This window comes from Eucalyptus grandis, chromosome 7, assembly GCF_016545825.1.
Source record: "Eucalyptus grandis isolate ANBG69807.140 chromosome 7, ASM1654582v1, whole genome shotgun sequence".
Taxonomy (NCBI): Eukaryota; Viridiplantae; Streptophyta; class Magnoliopsida; order Myrtales; family Myrtaceae; genus Eucalyptus; species Eucalyptus grandis.
In genome coordinates, this window is record NC_052618.1 from 41,658,890 (window position 1) to 41,676,050 (window position 17,161).

At 41.2% G+C, this 17,161-nt stretch overlaps 3 protein-coding genes across 3 annotated transcripts; 1 reads left to right on the top strand and 2 right to left on the bottom strand.

Annotated features, from left to right (window-relative positions):
• The first annotated feature begins 2,397 nt into the window (after positions 1-2,397).
• On the top strand, positions 2,398-6,625 carry LOC104453539 (protein AUXIN SIGNALING F-BOX 2). Its single transcript, XM_010068123.3, has 3 exons — positions 2,398-3,814; positions 4,937-5,432; positions 5,537-6,625. The coding sequence occupies exons 1-3, from the start codon at positions 3,363-3,365 to the stop codon at positions 6,305-6,307; spliced, it is 1,719 nt and encodes a 572-aa protein (XP_010066425.1). The 5' UTR covers positions 2,398-3,362; the 3' UTR covers positions 6,308-6,625.
• Positions 6,626-8,233: 1,608 nt separating this feature from the next.
• LOC120295312 (cysteine-rich and transmembrane domain-containing protein WIH2-like) lies at positions 8,234-10,063 on the bottom strand. The gene is made up of 3 exons (XM_039316331.1): positions 9,908-10,063; positions 9,547-9,781; positions 8,234-8,561 (listed from the first exon to the last, which is right to left on the bottom strand). Exons 1-3 carry the CDS (start codon positions 9,951-9,953, stop codon positions 8,480-8,482), a joined length of 363 nt encoding a protein of 120 aa, XP_039172265.1. The 5' UTR covers positions 9,954-10,063; the 3' UTR covers positions 8,234-8,479.
• A 3,839-nt stretch (positions 10,064-13,902) lies between these two features.
• On the bottom strand, positions 13,903-15,581 carry LOC104453540 (cysteine-rich and transmembrane domain-containing protein WIH1). The gene is given in 4 exon segments (XM_010068124.3): positions 13,903-14,184; positions 15,152-15,371; positions 15,374-15,421; positions 15,536-15,581. Coding segments are annotated over 4 exon segments (372 nt in total). The 3' UTR covers positions 13,903-14,126.
• Positions 15,582-17,161: the final 1,580 nt, after the last annotated feature.

A 17,161-nucleotide genomic window follows, 5' to 3' on the forward strand; every position in this document is an offset into this window, starting at 1 on the left:
ATTTAAGTATGACTTTTTGTTCTGAAATATACAAAATTCCCATGATGACTTCATCTCATGTTGATGATGTGAGCTCCAAGTCACTATTTCAAGAGAAAATTGAAGTTTGAAGTCGACCTTGTATCCAATAATACAGTGGCTTGACAAAGACTAGGGTGAGTCTTGACGTCGATAAGCAAATCGCAATTTTCAAAGAGAAAATCAAGGGCAACTGAAATACCATCATTCCACCAAAATGGAGTGGAATGTCAATTTCAAAGGAGAAAGTCTTAGCAAATTAGGGTGTAGAATCAGCCTTCCTTCCTTCCTTCCTTCCTTTTTATTGATAAATCTATGAGGACTTCCCAACATGATTATTTCTTTTCTCAAGCCCAACAAAAAATAAATCGTTATTACCGACACGGCAAGAATGATAAATACGGGTCACAATTCACTGTCATATTTTGCCTAATCCCTACAGGTCGAAATGAAAGTCTTAGATGGTATGAAAATGATACAAATGAAATAGTGGGAAAATAATAATAAGGAATTAGTAAAGTTGAGAAGACTAAAACTATATAATTATTCTACCAGAACACCTTAAACAATGAACCTCGAGGTACAAGACGAAGTCAAATGGAATTTGAATTTTGAATAGTCTTTTGATATCTAATGGCTATAAATTCAATCTAGGAGAAATAGTAGACTAAACTTCGAGTGTTCGCTTTCTTTATGTTCTCTGTGTGTAGAAGTTGTGTTTATTTATTTATTTATTACTTTATTGTATTTCTCTGTAGAAGTTTGTACATTTATAATCCCCGAATAAAGTAAATTGTCACATTGTTAAAGGCGCTTCTATTTTGTATAGTTATTTACTGAATCTTGTCTAAAAGTAGCATCATCTACGGACTGTAATATCTCTACAATTATTGGTGAGTTCAATTTTTTTATCATATCTATTAATACAAAAGAGTGGATGTTGGTGAAAGGCCAAACCACTTCAGCTCATTTTCTAATTTATCTTATTGGAACTATTGCATCTACGATATAGCTTTCCTTCTGCCAAAGGATATGCACAAGTCATTAACGAAAATGTTGTGACTTTCTTAAAACAATCAATTCACTACCTCTTAATTGTTTGTTAGTCATATCAAATCGAACTAAAGAGCCTTGCGATATTTAATCTTAGTTGAGAGGCTGAACACGAATTTAGTTCGTCGAAGGAATATGTAGATTGCATTTCAGAATATAACCACAAATTTTTCAATCAATTTTTGTTATGAGCCAGTGTAAAATTGCTTAATTTGTAATAACATTGTAAAAGACAAGGATGTGCAAGGAGCATGCGACTGCATAAGCAAAAAAGACAATATATAATTATTTTATTTCAATAATTTTGTCTGTTCATATTTTTTATTTCAATAATCACTAGTCAAAGAACTTACAAGATACGTACGTTCATTGCTATTATTATTGTTATTATAGTTATTATTATTGTTGCTATTATTATTTTTTATTATTATTGTCGGTATCTTATGCCATACAAATGCTTTTTGACTACCGATGGGAAACGAATTTCCGACAGCACCAACGTTCACCACACGAGAGAAAATAATAACGACAACAATAAAAATCCGAAAAAAAAAATCCGAAAAAAATCGCCTTTTCACTATTTACCCTGGCGCATTTATTGCAGTCCTAGATTTTGTCAAAATCGATTTTTATTTTTCCATTTTTTCCATTTTTCACGAGTCACCTAATCATTAAAATGGCCATGATTCACTTATCCTCAGAAAAAGGCGGAAAAAAAAGAAGAAGACAAAACAGGGAAAAGAAAAAAAGAGAAAAAAAGGAGATTAAAAAAAGGGAGCGATAATTTGTTTTCTGACACGACAATTGCCGAGCCCCACAAGCAACCGGGCGAATCTCCTCCGCGCGAGTACGGAACCACGCGCCACTCGCCCTCCTCCTCCCGGCGGTCCGGGCCGGGGGGACCACGCGCCCCGACCCGGCGAGTGGAGCCCACGCGCGGGGGGCGGGGCGCGTGGGCGGGGCCCGGCCCCCGGGTGGTCTTATCTGCAGGAGTGGCACGGGGCCGTAATTTCGGGCGAGACCGAGTGTCATTTTCGGCAAGCGGAACACGACTGAAGACTTTTCTGGCCCCCAATCCCCCTCTCTCTCTCTCTCTCTCTCTATCTTTCTCTCTCTTACCCCGGCCAGAGAGGGAGAAGATAAGGACACATGCATGTTACATCGCTGGTCCACCCACGGACGGCCCGGATCTCGTCCCGTCCCCTCCCCGACACGCCTCCGCCGCCGTCCGATCTAACCGTGGTTAGAGCCTGCCGCTCGCGGGGGGTACGCAAACCATGATTACTTGGGAAGGGGTTGAGGGGTGTGGTCAAGCTCACGCCTTTCCTGCCCCTCTCTCTCTCTTCGTTCGCTTCACTGCCCCCCTCTCTCTCTCTTTCTCTCTCTCTCCTCGAGCTGAGCTCAACTCGAACAAGAGCATTGCGGTTCACACAGAGGAGGGCAGAGGAGAGAGAAAGATAGAGAGAGAGAGAGAGGAGGAGGAGGAGGAGAGAGAGAGCTCTGTATATTCAGGGTCATTGAGGAGATTTGTATCTACTTATGGAGATTGTAGATTCTGCGATCTGAGAAATTCGGGAGCTCTGCTTATCTTTTTCTCTTCCTGTCTTGTCTTTTTTGTTTGTTTTTTTGTTTTTTTGGGTCTCCCTCTTCTCAGCTGCTGCTGCTTGCTGCAGCTGCTGCAGCAATCATCATCATGACTTCTTGATTCGTAGATGATAGGTGAAGAAGAAGAAGAAGAAAGGGGGGGTTTTTCTCTTTCTCTGTTCTCTTTCCTAGCTCTCTGCTCCTTACCCAGAAAGCCGTTCGTTCTCTCTCTCGGGCCGGAATTTGCTCAGCGTCTGTCTTTTCCTCTCTCCGTTCAGATCTAATCGGAATCGGGAAGATATGTGAGGGGGGGTCTTCTGGGTTTTGTCCGTCGCCATTTCCTCTCGAGCCTCGCGCGGTTTTAAGCGTTTAGATCTGGGTTTTTCTTAGCTGGGTAGGTTTGGATTCAGTTCGCAGGTTGTAGTAGCTTAATCTCTGTACATTTGTTTTTTTTTTTTTTTTTTTTTTTTTTTTTTTTTTTTTTTTTTTTTTTTGTCTCCGAGCTATTTGGTTCTTTTGGGGCGAAGGGTTGTGTTGGGATTAGGTTGTTTTTGCCGCCCCCCGGCTGTTTTTTTCGTTAGGGTTTCTGTTCTTTTTTCTTCTTTCTTCCTGCGGGAGGGATGGATTGAGGGCTCATTTCGTTTGAAAGTTGGGATTTTTTTCCTGGGCAGTCGTGGGAATTGGATTTGTCACTTGGGTAAGGGAAGATGAATTATTTTCCCGATGAAGTTATCGATCACGTGTTCGACTTTGTGACGTCGAACAGGGACCGCAACGTGATCTCTTTAGTGTGTAAATCTTGGTATAGGATCGAGAGGCTTAGCAGGCAGAGAGTGTTTATCGGGAACTGCTACGCGATAAGTCCTGAGAGATTGATCGCGAGATTCCCGGGGGTAAGGTCGCTCACTTTGAAGGGGAAGCCCCATTTCGCTGACTTCAATCTAGTGCCACCTGACTGGGGAGGGTTCGTGTACCCTTGGATCGATGCATTGGCTAGGAGTAAGGTTAATTTGGAGGAGCTCAGGTTGAAGAGGATGGTGGTTACAGATGATGGTCTTGAGCTGATTTCGAGATCGTTTGTAAATTTCAAGTCCTTGGTTCTTGTTAGCTGCGAAGGGTTCACTACTGATGGCCTTGCGGCTATAGCAGCCAACTGTAGGTGAGGACTCTGAGTAGTTCCTTATTGTTTATTAACTCTGATGTTTCAATGTCGTGCCCTGAATAATCTGTGATTTGCTTGTCACAGTCCTTGGGGTGTATACATTTTAGCATGTAGTCTCTTTATATAATCCTATTTATGTATATGCTGGTTGTGTCCTTGTATATCTGCCATACTTTGTTGATTGTTTAGTTGGTTACTAGTTTGCTCTGTAACTTAATTGCGCATAGAAAACTTGGTGGATTCATATACAGGAATGTGTTGCACGTGTACAGGTCATGCTGACTGATTTGTAAGCAGCAACTAGAATGTAGTACACATGCACCATGTCGTGGTAGAGGTATGCCAGTGTCACGCATTTCATTGATGGGGAATGTAAGCATAGCTGCGTGAAGGACCAAAATGGGATGAATGTGCTGATGGCTGTGCATCACATGAATTAGAAGGCCCTATGCTGTTCATTACCTGTCACTAGCAATTTCTCATTGGTTGGTTATATCCTTCTGCATGCGCTCGTCTTGCCTTTATCCAATGCTTGTTGTGCAGCCTTATGTGGCTGGAACCTGTGGTCTCTAATGTAGATGTTGGGTAGCTGTAGTTTTCTGTTTGAGGCTGATGGTTCTGATATGCTAGTACAATTCTGGAGAGTGCTATCTGCGTTATATTTATTTTTTGTGGTCATGCCAGCTAGCATTATATTGCATAGACATAAGAATGAATAAATTTGCATGGCTAATTTTCTAGCAGCATTGCGAGCTGACCCTTCTGGATGCTAGCATTGCATGGCAGCATATGTTTGGTTTTTTCACGCTTTACCAATCTCCTAATTTCTGTTTTGTTTTCTGTTTTAAGAATTAAATAAAGGTAGACTTAGTCGGTCTTGTTCTTTCTTGAGCAAAACTAAAATGCTTTCATAGTGTTCGAGTTTATCATGGCCTGTGGATGGTGCAACATATCCAATAGTTCATACTGTGCTGTTGTGGGAAGGGTTCTCATAAGATGAGGTTCTATGCAGTAAAAAAGAATGGATTTGATGATGGGGATCAGCATGCATAATTGGACTTGATTGAATTTGGCTTCTATTCTTCCCTAATTTGCTTCTTTGAACTTGGGACATTTTAGGTTTCTTAGGGAGCTGGACTTGCAAGAAAATGAAGTTGAGGATCATAGAGGCCAGTGGCTAAACTGCTTTCCTGATAGCTGCACCTCTCTTGTGTCCCTAAATTTTGCATGCTTAAAAGGAGATATAAATTTAGCAGCACTTGAGAGGCTTGTGGCAAGATCTCCATATCTCAAGAGCTTGAGGCTAAGCCGTGCTGTCCCTCTTGACACGCTGCAGAAGATCCTGGTCCGAGCACCTCAGTTGGTGGACTTAGGCGTGGGCTCTTTTGTCCATGACCCAGATTCTGAAACCTACAACAAGTTGGTGACAGCAATTGAAAAATGCAAATCTATGAGGAGCTTATCCGGATTCTTGGAGGTTTCTGCGTACTGCCTACCAGCTATTTATCCAATATGTTCAGGCCTGACCTCCTTGAATCTTAGTTATGCTCCTGGGATCCCTGGAAGTGAGCTAACTAAGTTAATCCGTCATTGCAGAAAGCTGCAGCGCTTATGGGTGTGATATCTTTTAGCCTTTAGCTGAACATTAAATTAATTTTCATATTTATGTTGCTGGGACTAAAATTCGTCTTCATATCAATCTGTGGCTAAATTTTGCAGATACTTGACTGCATAGGAGATAAAGGGCTGGGAGTCGTGGCTTCAAGCTGCAAAGAACTACAGGAATTGAGGGTTTTTCCGTCTGATCCTTACGGAGTTGGAAATGCTGCAGTGACCGAAGAAGGGTTGGTTGCTATTTCCAGAGGTTGTCCAAAGCTTAACTCATTGCTGTACTTCTGCCAGCAGATGACAAATGCTGCCCTGAAAATTGTAGCCCAGAACTGCCCTAATTTCATACGGTTCAGGTTGTGCATCCTCGAGCCCACAAAACCGGATTCTTCAACCAATCAGCCTCTTGACGAAGGATTCGGAGCTATTGTTCAGTCATGCAAGGGTGTCAGGCGCTTGTCACTTTCTGGCCTTCTTACTGACCAGGTCTTCAATTATATTGGCACATTCGCTGAACAGCTTGAGATGCTTTCTATTGCATTTGCTGGGGACAACGACAAGGGAATGCTTTATGTGTTAAATGGGTGCAAGAAGATTCGGAAATTGGAAATCAGGGATTGCCCCTTTGGTAACATCGCACTTCTGACGGACGTGGGAAAGTATGAAACAATGCGATCCCTTTGGATGTCGTCGTGCGATATTACCCTTGGAGGCTGCAAAACCCTGGCAAAGAAGATGCCGAGGCTGAACGTGGAGATTATCAATGAAAACAATGAGATGGAGGATTGCATTGATGATGAGCAGAAAGTAGAAAGGATGTACCTCTACAGAACCTTGGTGGGGCCGAGGAAGGATGCACCAGAGCATGTTTGGACATTGTAGGGTTCCCCTGAGGTTCATTGCCATGGCTTTGCCTCAAAATCTCCTGTTGTACCATCATTGTACCTCGTTTAGGCTCGTAATTTGTGGATTTTTAGTTGTATGGTGATTTTTTATTTTATTCAGAAGAGATTCTAATGTGCTTCTAGTTATAAATAGATTTTTCTTTAGCACGATGAATTCAAAGATGCTAAGTCTTCATGCTGGTTGGTGAGGCAGGGTGCAGTTTTCTGTGATATTACTGGTTTGGAATAAACTTTTAGGTCATTGTTTTAGGTGTAATGAAAGTTCAGTGGAAACGTGTTCTAGTATAAAGGGAAATGCAGTGCACGGTACTGATTGATTTCGTTATGCTAATTATATGACATCCCGCCCCCTCTAGATGTCTTTAGCTACGCTGGCACAGGGCGTTCTGCCTCCAATTATAATCTCTTGTAACGTGGGAAGACCAGGAAGTTAACTGGAGCTGTGAATTGTGAACTGATGTGGGCCTATTATGAATGCTTTTGCAGTGATTTTAGCAGCTTTTTGGTGTCTCCAGAACTATTCATTTCATAGTCTGAGGAAAATTTCTAGTTTTTGCGTTACTTAATTGTTCTGTCAGACATTTCCTTTGCTTCTGCTAAGCGGTAGTAAGAATTGGTTCTGATCCTGCTCAAGTAGATCGCAGTTGAATGTATGCTCCCTAATTCAAAGGCATTCACGATTGAATCACCACCAAAATGGATAATGGAAAGTTACAAGAAAGGTGCCTATGTTAAGATTGGCAAGGAGTCACGATTGAATCACCACCAAAATGGATGATAGAAAGTTACAAGAAAGATGCCTATGTTAAGATTGGCAAGGAGTCACGATTGAATCACCACCAAAATGGATGATAGAAAGTTACAAGAAAGATGCCTATGTTAAGATTGCCAAGGAGGCAAGAATTCCCATTAACGAGAGTGGACGAGCACAAGGAAGAAGACGGATCCCATTAGTTCATGTGAAGTAGTCTCCTTTGAGCTATGAAAATGAGCCACGGCGCAGAACCACGTTCATATGGATCACTCGGTGAGGATTGCAATTTTTCCACACCGCCTAGACGTCCTACGGGAGGCAGTAGCGGGGGATTTTCTGTAATGGGCGAAAGCCTGACAAAGCATTGCTACGTGGAGGTAGGAGGCCCACAGCTCGTGAACTTCTTTTCTCGGAGAAGAAGCAACGATAATATTTGGGAAATAAGCAAGCATCGGCTAAATTTGTGCCAACAGCTACGGTAATACAAAGAAGGCAAGCGTTATCCGGAATGATAGGGCGTAAAGTGTGTGTGGGTGGCTTTTTAAGTCCACCATCAAATCTCAAGTCTGAACCTTGGAATCGATGGAAACTACCGAGCTGGAGTACAATAGGGGCAGAGGGAATTTTCGGTGGAGTGGTGAAATGTGTAAAGATTGAAAAGAATATCAACAGCGAAAGCACTTTACTGGGCCGACACTAATATTGAGAGGCAAAAATGAGAGGCAAAAATTAGGGGTGAACGTGATTAGATACCCTAATAGTCCTAACTTTAAACGATGGATACTGGGTATTGTGTGTATTGACCCATTTAATGCTGTAGCTAACTCATTAAGTATTTTGTTTGGGGAGTACGTTCACAATAATGAAACTCGAAGGAATTGATAGAGGCTTGCAATAGCAGTGGAGGATGTGATTTAATTCGATAAGCGAAGAACCTTAATAGGGCTTGTGAATCCTCTTGAAAGAGAGGTGTGCCTTTGAGAATGCGGACACAGGTGATGCATGGCTGCCGACAGCACATGTTGTAAGGTGTTGTATGCCAATGATTGTCTGGCATTTTCATGGAACGCCAGTTAAAATCGAGGATTCGAGGTAAGGAGAGCCAAAAAGGTCACCCAGAGAGGCTTCAAGGCCAAACCACACTTGCTCATTCGAGCAGAAAGGAGTCAAGAAATTAAGCAACCGCATCGACTGTCCCAGAAGTGCATAGTTTTACACAGAATCTTTCTCATGTACATTGACGGGGAAACACTGCAGTTAATTCCGCTGGCGACTAAGCATGAAACACTGTTTCTTATCAGCAAACGGATATGACAAAGATATTCTAGATTCAACTAAATTCTTCAATGATAGCAATCCATAGGCAGTGTATCGAATATCATAATTCATCTGCCTTCAGCGAAAAAAGCAGCAGCATTCCTCCATCATACAGCAGCAGCATTCCTCCAACATACAGCAGCAGCAGAGCGCAGCCCAGCTGCACAACACATAGACCTCACAGTTAGCGACTCATTTCTTAATTCTCCAGAAAAAAGGTCAAAAGCTTGAGTATCAATTCCCACCACATAATGGATAGCTTTTCAGAAAGCCTCACAAAGGAAAGCAAGAGCGTTAGAGTTTCTCGAGCTATGACTACTAAGAATTATCATTTCTCTTCATTACTGGAACATTGACAGCTAAACTGCAACTACGGTGCGAGAAAAAGCTTGTCGACGACAACTGAGCATCCTTTGCAAACAAAAGAGATCATTGTCTATGATAATGCTACTGCTGAAAACATGGTTCACATAAATGTAACGGGGGTAAATCTCTGCATGCCTCACAGCAGCATCTTGATATTGCGAAATTCATTACAAGGAGACAAAAGAGGGTGGAAACAGCTTAACTCTTAACGTGGTCAGCAATTCCTAATTGAGCTCAATAACATGCCGTATTATACAAAAACAGGGTTCTAGCAGGACAATTGACAAGCGGAATTGATGCAACTCAAACTGGACACGTGAAACCTTGCTCCAACACCACTCACACCAGCAGGTTGTCAATGTTAATCGTACTACTCTCAGACCAAACTCTCTCCATCCTAATATCCCTTTCTCATCTTGGAAAGAATCTTCCTTGTGCCTAGATTCGAATTCATTGCGGAAACCAAATGTTCCCATTGACATTATAAGAAAATTGAACATCGACCAAACAGACCCGACTGAACAGAAAAATCAACTAACTCTGCATTGGTTTTCCTTCTCTTCAATAAGTAATACACGAGAAGCCCTTGACTAGTAAAGAGCAGTAACCTTATCAACAACCGGAAAGACACATTTCTCTCCAGTCCTCGTACATTTTCTCAAGAACTAAGTCGATAACATGCAATAATTTCCCGTTAAATTACTAAAAGAAACATGCATATGAAGGTACAAAAAGAAAAGGGAAAAACGACCAAAACCACCCAAAGAGAGTAATCATACCAGCACTGCAAAAGGGGAGCACGACCCGACTGATCATAATAGTAAAAATCATCACATTGTTGGTGATGGTGGTAATGAGGAGGCGGCTGCGGCTGCACCTGCGGCTGCGCCTGCGGCGGAGGATGCCCTCCGGCGAAATACCGTTGATACCCCTCGAAGGGAGGGTGAGTCGGCGGCCCCACCGTCGGAGGGTACGGATAGGCCTCCGGCGGCGGATGGGGAGCAGGCGGGCACCCTGCGAAAAAGGCGAGAATAAAGAAAAAGAAGAAGATCGACCAGGGTCATCAGCTGAAGGAACTACATTTCCCCATCAAGAAAGAAGCGTTCGCGGTGGAAAAGAAGGGGGGGTTTGAGATCTCGCCTGGTGGCGGGTAAGCTTCCTGAGGAGCTATCTGGGAGTAGCTCATCTTCTCTTGCTCCTCCTCCCGCGACGACGACGACAGAATTCAAACCGCCATCGATTCTTTTGTTTTATGTTAGTAAATGGCGAGAGATGAGAGAGATCGAGAGAGAGATGAAGTCGTGTCGTGTCCTGTCGGGTGGCATTCTTAACCGCCACGCCGGTATACAACTGTCTGTCGTGCTCGCCGTTGGTTTCGTTAAACAAGCATTTTTAGTACACTATTAATAACACTTAACCACCAAAAAAAAAATGATCCAGAATTTCGAAATGTTGATTGCGCATATTACAAGAATAATCGATGCAACGAGTTGGCAAACTTCCCTATTCATCTCTTTAATGGAATATCCCAAAGGATTGTTATAATTGACTCAATTTTGAGCTATTCCAAAAAAGAGATCGATTTTTTTTTATAAAAAAAAGTCATAGACTCAACCTCAATTCATACAGGGATCTGGAGAAACCGTTGTTTAAACTCGCATTCATTGATCATGCAAAATTTGTATCCAGAGTTTGTGTTTGATGAATTTTGGGAAGGCTCTCGAAACATCTGAATGGATCTTAATTCTTTCTATCCGTATTACTCACATGATTCTAAATAAGCTAGATTCAACTTGTTTCGTGAATGGGTCTTAGTTCTTTACTGCACGAGGCGAAAAGCAAAGGGGACGTGAAGATTGTCCTCCGAAAATTTTAATCCACTTGCGATGTCCGGCAAAGGGTGTTGCCGTCGATCACGAGTCGTCGCCGATGATTACACCGTTTGCAAAGATTTTTGTCACGCCAGAGGAACCGGAATGCTCATTGGGTTGGAAAAGATTGGCCCAAATAATTGGGCGGGCCTGGACTGGCATGGGTCTTGCTGGTCATCTGATGGTCGGCCCTGGCCCCGAAAGCTAGTCCTGAACCGGACAGGACCTGCACTTGTTACGCCAAGAGCTAGGTCCGTCCCGAGCCTGCCCAAACACGCCTCATGATCAGGTCTATTTCTAGGTGAGCCCGCACCAAGCCCGATGTGTTGCGAGGTCACCTATGTAACGTAAGAACGCACATTGATATAAAATCGTCGAGCCTCTTCGGCCTTTGGGGGAGGGGGCCGAGCTGTGGTTCCCATTGAACACGTCTAACGGTAGACAAGAGGCCAATCTTTCAAACACGACGTTACGGGGATACAAATGGGTTGGGCAAGCCGGGCTTTTATAGGAAAATGGGCTCGGCCCAAACATTTTGGGCCCTAGAATTTCCGGGCCTAGCTGGCTGGCCTAGACCAATGAACACATTCGGCCCAGCGTGATTGTTCTGGGCCTATTCAGTTCGGAATAGGATTCATGTCGAATCACGGGCTTGGCTTACACGGAACCGAGCATCGTCGAATTTCCTTGGGCATGTTCGGCGGTATTTGATTCCCAAGAAAAGGAAGCACTATAGGAAGAATAGCTTTGTAGCCAACTCTATAATGGGATTCCGACTTCGCACATTTTAAGAAGAATTGCTCTTTGAAGAGCACAATCCGATGCAAGTTGGTTGCTGTAGGAACAAGAAATGTTCATAGACATATTCTTTATAAAAGATATAAGTTCATATCGGTGTAAGTCTTGAAACTTGTTTTAGTTAATCACTTTAGTCTTAAAACTCCTTTTTATTCAATCAAATCTTTAAACTTATCTACAGTATGCACTTTGGGATTTTCGTTACATCCTTTAGCCTTTTATAGACGGAAAATTTCCAGCGTTGATTTTTTTTTTACGCTTTTTTTCAAACCCATATAGCTGCTGCTAATGTGATGATGAAGCTTCTTCAAGCACAAAACGACGTCATTTCATTATTATTATATTAAAAAAATAGAAAATTAAAGAAAACTCAAATTAGGAGAAAAAAAAAATCTAAAATTAGAAATGAAGAATCACTAAAAATTTCAAATATTAAAAGTAAAGAGTAAATGTAGGGCAGTGCAACCCCTTCGCATTGTCAACACAAGGGCGATCAACCCTCATCGATCCACTAATGAGTGTCATGACACCAATGAATGTCATAGTGTTTAGTCTTGTAAAGTTACAATGTTTTTGAAAGAAACAAGTGATATGATTGAAATGCCTTTTAGGTATCTTAATAGCTACTTTATAACTTTCTAATACTTCATTCCTAGATTAGTTATGTATCTACTCGCAACGCCCAAAATGTCTTGGATAATCTTGCATGTATCATCATATTTCTTGCACGCGCATTTAAAGTTCCATTCGTCCTCTCAATAACTCGATTTTGTTGCTGTTTGTTGGGAACTATTCTTATTATCCCAATTTCGTTGTCTACATAAAACTGCTTGAACCACTTGCTCTCTTACTTGCTACAATTGTCAAACCTTAGGCATTTAATCTTTAGACCAATTTCATTCTCTACTTTAGCTTTATATCTTTTAAAAGTGGTAAACACATCGAATTTATTTGGTCCTCTCTAAATTTTCAAAAAATTGACACATTTTTACTTGCCTAGAACATAATCCTCACACAAACCAATATCGTGGACTTCAAATCAGAAAGTTTTCCCTTCGATATTAGCATATTCATTCCCTTTTCACTTATGTCCAAGTCTACAGTGCCACATTTCGAATAAGCTTCTCAATAATGTTGGTGTATCTCTAATGCTTTCGGTCCGATATGGTGTTCCTAACTTTGTTCCTCATGCTATGACTAACCTTTAACAATTTTCAAGGGATGATGGTCCGCAAAAATAGTCTTGTGTGAGATGCTCTCTAATTGACAAAGAAAGATCAAATTTCTCCTAAGGTTAGAAATAAATTCGACATCTTGCACCTTTCACGGATACCTGCTATTGTCTTTTTATGACCATCAACCTTCCCAATAATATCCAAAGGTTCATATTAACAAGATAATCCTTTCTAAACTTTTTAGCAACAAAATTGCTGCTCACAGATTCCTCCTCCCCCCCGATTTCAATCTCAATACTTAATTTTCTTCTTCGAGGCTCTATAATCTTGTCTCATATAGCCTTTCTTTTCATAATTCTAGCAAATTATTTCACCACGAGATCTCAATTTGCTTTCCCTCTAGACTCTGATTACCATGGTATTTGTTCCAACCTCATTGATTTCTTCCTCCTCTACCTTCGGTATTCAAGGTAGTGCTCGAAAATTCACCCAATTCTCTTCTATGGGTATACTTGCTAAGAATCATATTTCATGTTACTTGAAATTTTATCCTTTTTTGGCTAAACAAATTGCTTAGTGCAATCATAGTTACACTCTAGCTTTCGGATAGAAAGGATAACAAAACTATAACTTTTCTCTCGTCATCAAATTTGATTTTTACCCAACTCAACTGAGTCATGATCACATAAAATTCACATAGGATTACCTTCGTCCATCCTTAGCTTGAAAAGACAAATGCGACATGCATACCTTATTTGACGCAAATGGCTTACTGTACATGTTTGACAAAGCCCTCATCAATTCCATCATTGTTTTCCCATTGGTGATGTTGAAGGCATTGTTTTACACCAAAGTGAGACGATTCGCACCCAATTTTTGTCGATTTAACAATTCTCAATTTTCCAACCCGATTGAATCTAGTTTATCATACAACACATTCTCAATTTGCATTTTCTAGACTCCAAAGTCCTTATCACCTTCTCTTTGTCCATATTCATTGCACCCATTATTTCACCAAGCTCTAATACCAGTTGTTAGGAACGAAAAATATTGAAAAATCAAAATCAAAATAAAAAACGATACGCGAATTTTTACATGAAATACTCCTTAAAAATCAGAATGGGAAAAACCACAATACCTTGCTAACCAATCTCTCCACTATTAGTATCAGTTTTTGAGTTACAAGTTTCAAAGATTACAATAGTATGCTCCAATATATATATTAGGTGTTTAAGACATATATAATTATGATGGATATTATATGTATGCCATTAGCAACAATACTCTTTCCTTGCTTTGATATGAAAATTGCATATATACTATTAACAGTAAAAAGCCTGTCAGCTTTCAGACTCCACAAATCTTTAATAAACATGGAACAACATTTCTTTCTCAGCAAACAGCTATAACAGAGAGATATCAGATTCAACAATATTCTTCAATAATAGCAGTTCATGGACAATTTCACAAACAGGAACCACCCAGCGCATTGGGTATTTTATAATTCATCCATCTTCAGCGAAGAAAGAAGCAGCATTCCTCCATCATACAGCAGCAGCAGAGTGCAGCTAAGCTGCACAACACAAAAACCACAAAGTTACCGAATCATTTCCAATTTGCCAGAGTAAAAGTCAAAGTGCATCAATTTCTACCACATAATAAAAAGCTTTTTAAAGAGCTTTCACAAAGGAAACTGAGAGTGGAGAAGTTTCTCCAGCTATGACTACAAGAATTATCATTTCTTTTCATGACTGGAAGAGTAGAACTAAACAGCAACTAAGGATGAAAGAAAGCTCGTTGATGACAACTGACCATCCCTCACAAACTAAAATGATCCTCGTCAATGATATTCCCACTGCCAAAAACATGGTTCACATAAAGGTGTCATGCCTCACTGCAGCATCTTGATATTGTGAAAATTCATATGAGGAGACAAAAAGAGAGGATGGATACGGCTTATCCTTTGGGTCCTCAACCAGCACATAGTCAGCAATTCCCAGTTGAGCTCCAAACATGCTGTTCTCATCCAAAAACAAGGGTGCTAGCAGAACAAATAAAGACCTCATTGATCTAACTCAAGTCAGACATTTGAAACCTGATTGCTCACACCAGCATCCTGTAAATGCTAATCATGTTAATTTTAGATTGAACTCTCTCGATTCTCAACTCCTCTCCATCCTAAGAAATCTTTCCAATCTCAGCAAGAATACTTCCAGGTGCCCAGATTCAAGTTCATTGCAAAAACCAAGTGTCCCAGTTAACAACAGGAAGAGTGAACATTGATGAAACAAAAAGACCAATGAACTTCGCATCATTTTTCCTTCTCTCCAATGTAGATTAAACCAGAAGCCCATAACTATTAAAAAGCAGCAACCATAACCACAATCAAAAACACATTTCTCTCCTCTCCTCATGCAATTCTCAGGAACTAAGTCAATAACATCACCATAATTCACCTACCAACAGGAAAAACAAAAGCTGAAGGTACAAAAGGAAGAGGGAAAAAATTAACCAAAACTGCCCAAAGAGAGTCATCATACCAGCCCTGCAAAAAGGAAGCACAGCCCGGCTGATCATTGTAGTGGTGATGATCGTAGTGGTGATAATCATTGTGGTGATGGTGGTAATGAGGCAGCGACGGGGGCGGCGGCGGCGGAGGATACCCTCCGGCGAAATACCCCTGGTACCCCTCGAAGGGAGGCCGAGGCGGCGGCGGCGGCCCCGGCGGCCCCGGCGGCCCCGGGTACGGATAGCCCTGAACGGCGGGGCCGAGGGGTAACCCGGCGGCGGAGGCGGAGCAGATGGGTACCCTGCGAATAATTCAAGCCAAAAAGCTCAAGCAGATTATCAGGGAAAGGAGTTTGCCTTTTGCCCAGCAAATCAAAAAGCGATCTTGATCAAGAAAAAGCGATCATCGATCTCACCTGGTGGAGGAGGGTAAGGGTCCTGAGGAGCTCTCTGGTAGCTCATCTTCCCTCTCCCTGAGTTTGCTTTTTCTGCGACGATGCAGAAATTCAAGCTGGCATTGATTTTCGATTGAATTTATTGTTTTATGTTAGTAATTGTAGAGAGAGAGAGAGAGGAGATGGAGTCGTGCCCTGTCCTGTCTCGTGGTTTTCTTAATCGCTACGGCCAGAACACGCCTTGTGGATAAATTTTTAGTCACGGTTGTGTTAAAGGTTATCCAGACAAAATGACATAAATAGTTCACCGGTTTTGTCTAAAGAAACAATTTGATTCATGAATTTTTAATATATTCAGTACAGATCCTTTAAATTCAATTTAATTGTAATATATGCATTAAACTTTTAATTTGTTCAATTTAATTCCTAAACTAGATAATCTAAAAGTAGATTGAATTCGGAAATGTAATAATTAATTGACTATATTGAACATTTATAAAAAATTTAGAAATCACGTCTTATATTGAGTTAGAGTATATGGGTTGTATTGAATAAATTAAAAGTTTAAGAGCCGAATTGCATGTTTGTAATTATCCCAATTCCCTATAAAGCACTTACCATATTACTTAGATTTTAAAATATTAATTACATGTATCATGATCAATTTTATATGGTTATTTAATAAATGCCCCTACGATGGATTATTGTAGAGTTATTCTTAATAAAAAAAAAGGGGGGAGAAAATTACAGATTTGACTTATCAAATATTAATTAGGGCACGTGATGATACTTACGGATTTAAGTGGTTAGAAGGAAATCAACTTGGTTGCAAAGCAATCCGAAGAAACTCTTAATTGAACTGGGGTTTACGAGAACCACTTCCATTGATCATGTGAGACTCGTATCGATGGACCTGATCCATGCGAACCCAAACCCGAGCCAGGGTTTGCCCATAATCAAGTCGGAAACAATATTTTTTCGAGAATAGATAGCGATTTCTCCATCAAAGGAAACTTCGTCCACCTGAATGTGTCCACCTCGTGTTTTTGGCAGCTTCTTCCTTCTCTGTTGCACATTGCACCGTGCAAAGTCGTCAAGATGGGCAATGGAACGGGTTTAGTTTTCCTAAAATCCATGGACCATGGTAAATTGAGCCACTGGCTACTAAAATAATAGTTCCCAATTTTGCCAAAAGCCTCTCGTCTCATCAGACTTGACCTCTTTGTGAGGAGGTCATAGTTCGTGATCGCAAGCTGTTGCCGATGGTTATACCGGAAGCGAAGATTAAGTTACGCCATACGTCGGAATGAAAATGTCGGCATGGACAAGCGCACCTCCTATTTTGGTTCCCATTGCATCCGGAGCTCCGGCTCAAGATCCATACTTCTGGTTAAATGGTCTGGATGCATATATACCGGCGTGGCACTTATAAACCGACTACCACGCATCTCCTATTCTGGTTGCCATTGCATCCGGAGCTTCGGCCCAAGATTCATACTTCTGGTTAAAAGCACTTTGCGCACAAACATGTAATTGTCACGGTCTCAAAGTTTGTGTAAACAAAGGAGTGACCTTGATTGAAGAAGACTGCAGTTGCCTAGGGTTTCTAGAACATCCTTAGGGATGGGTAAGACGGTAATTGTACCT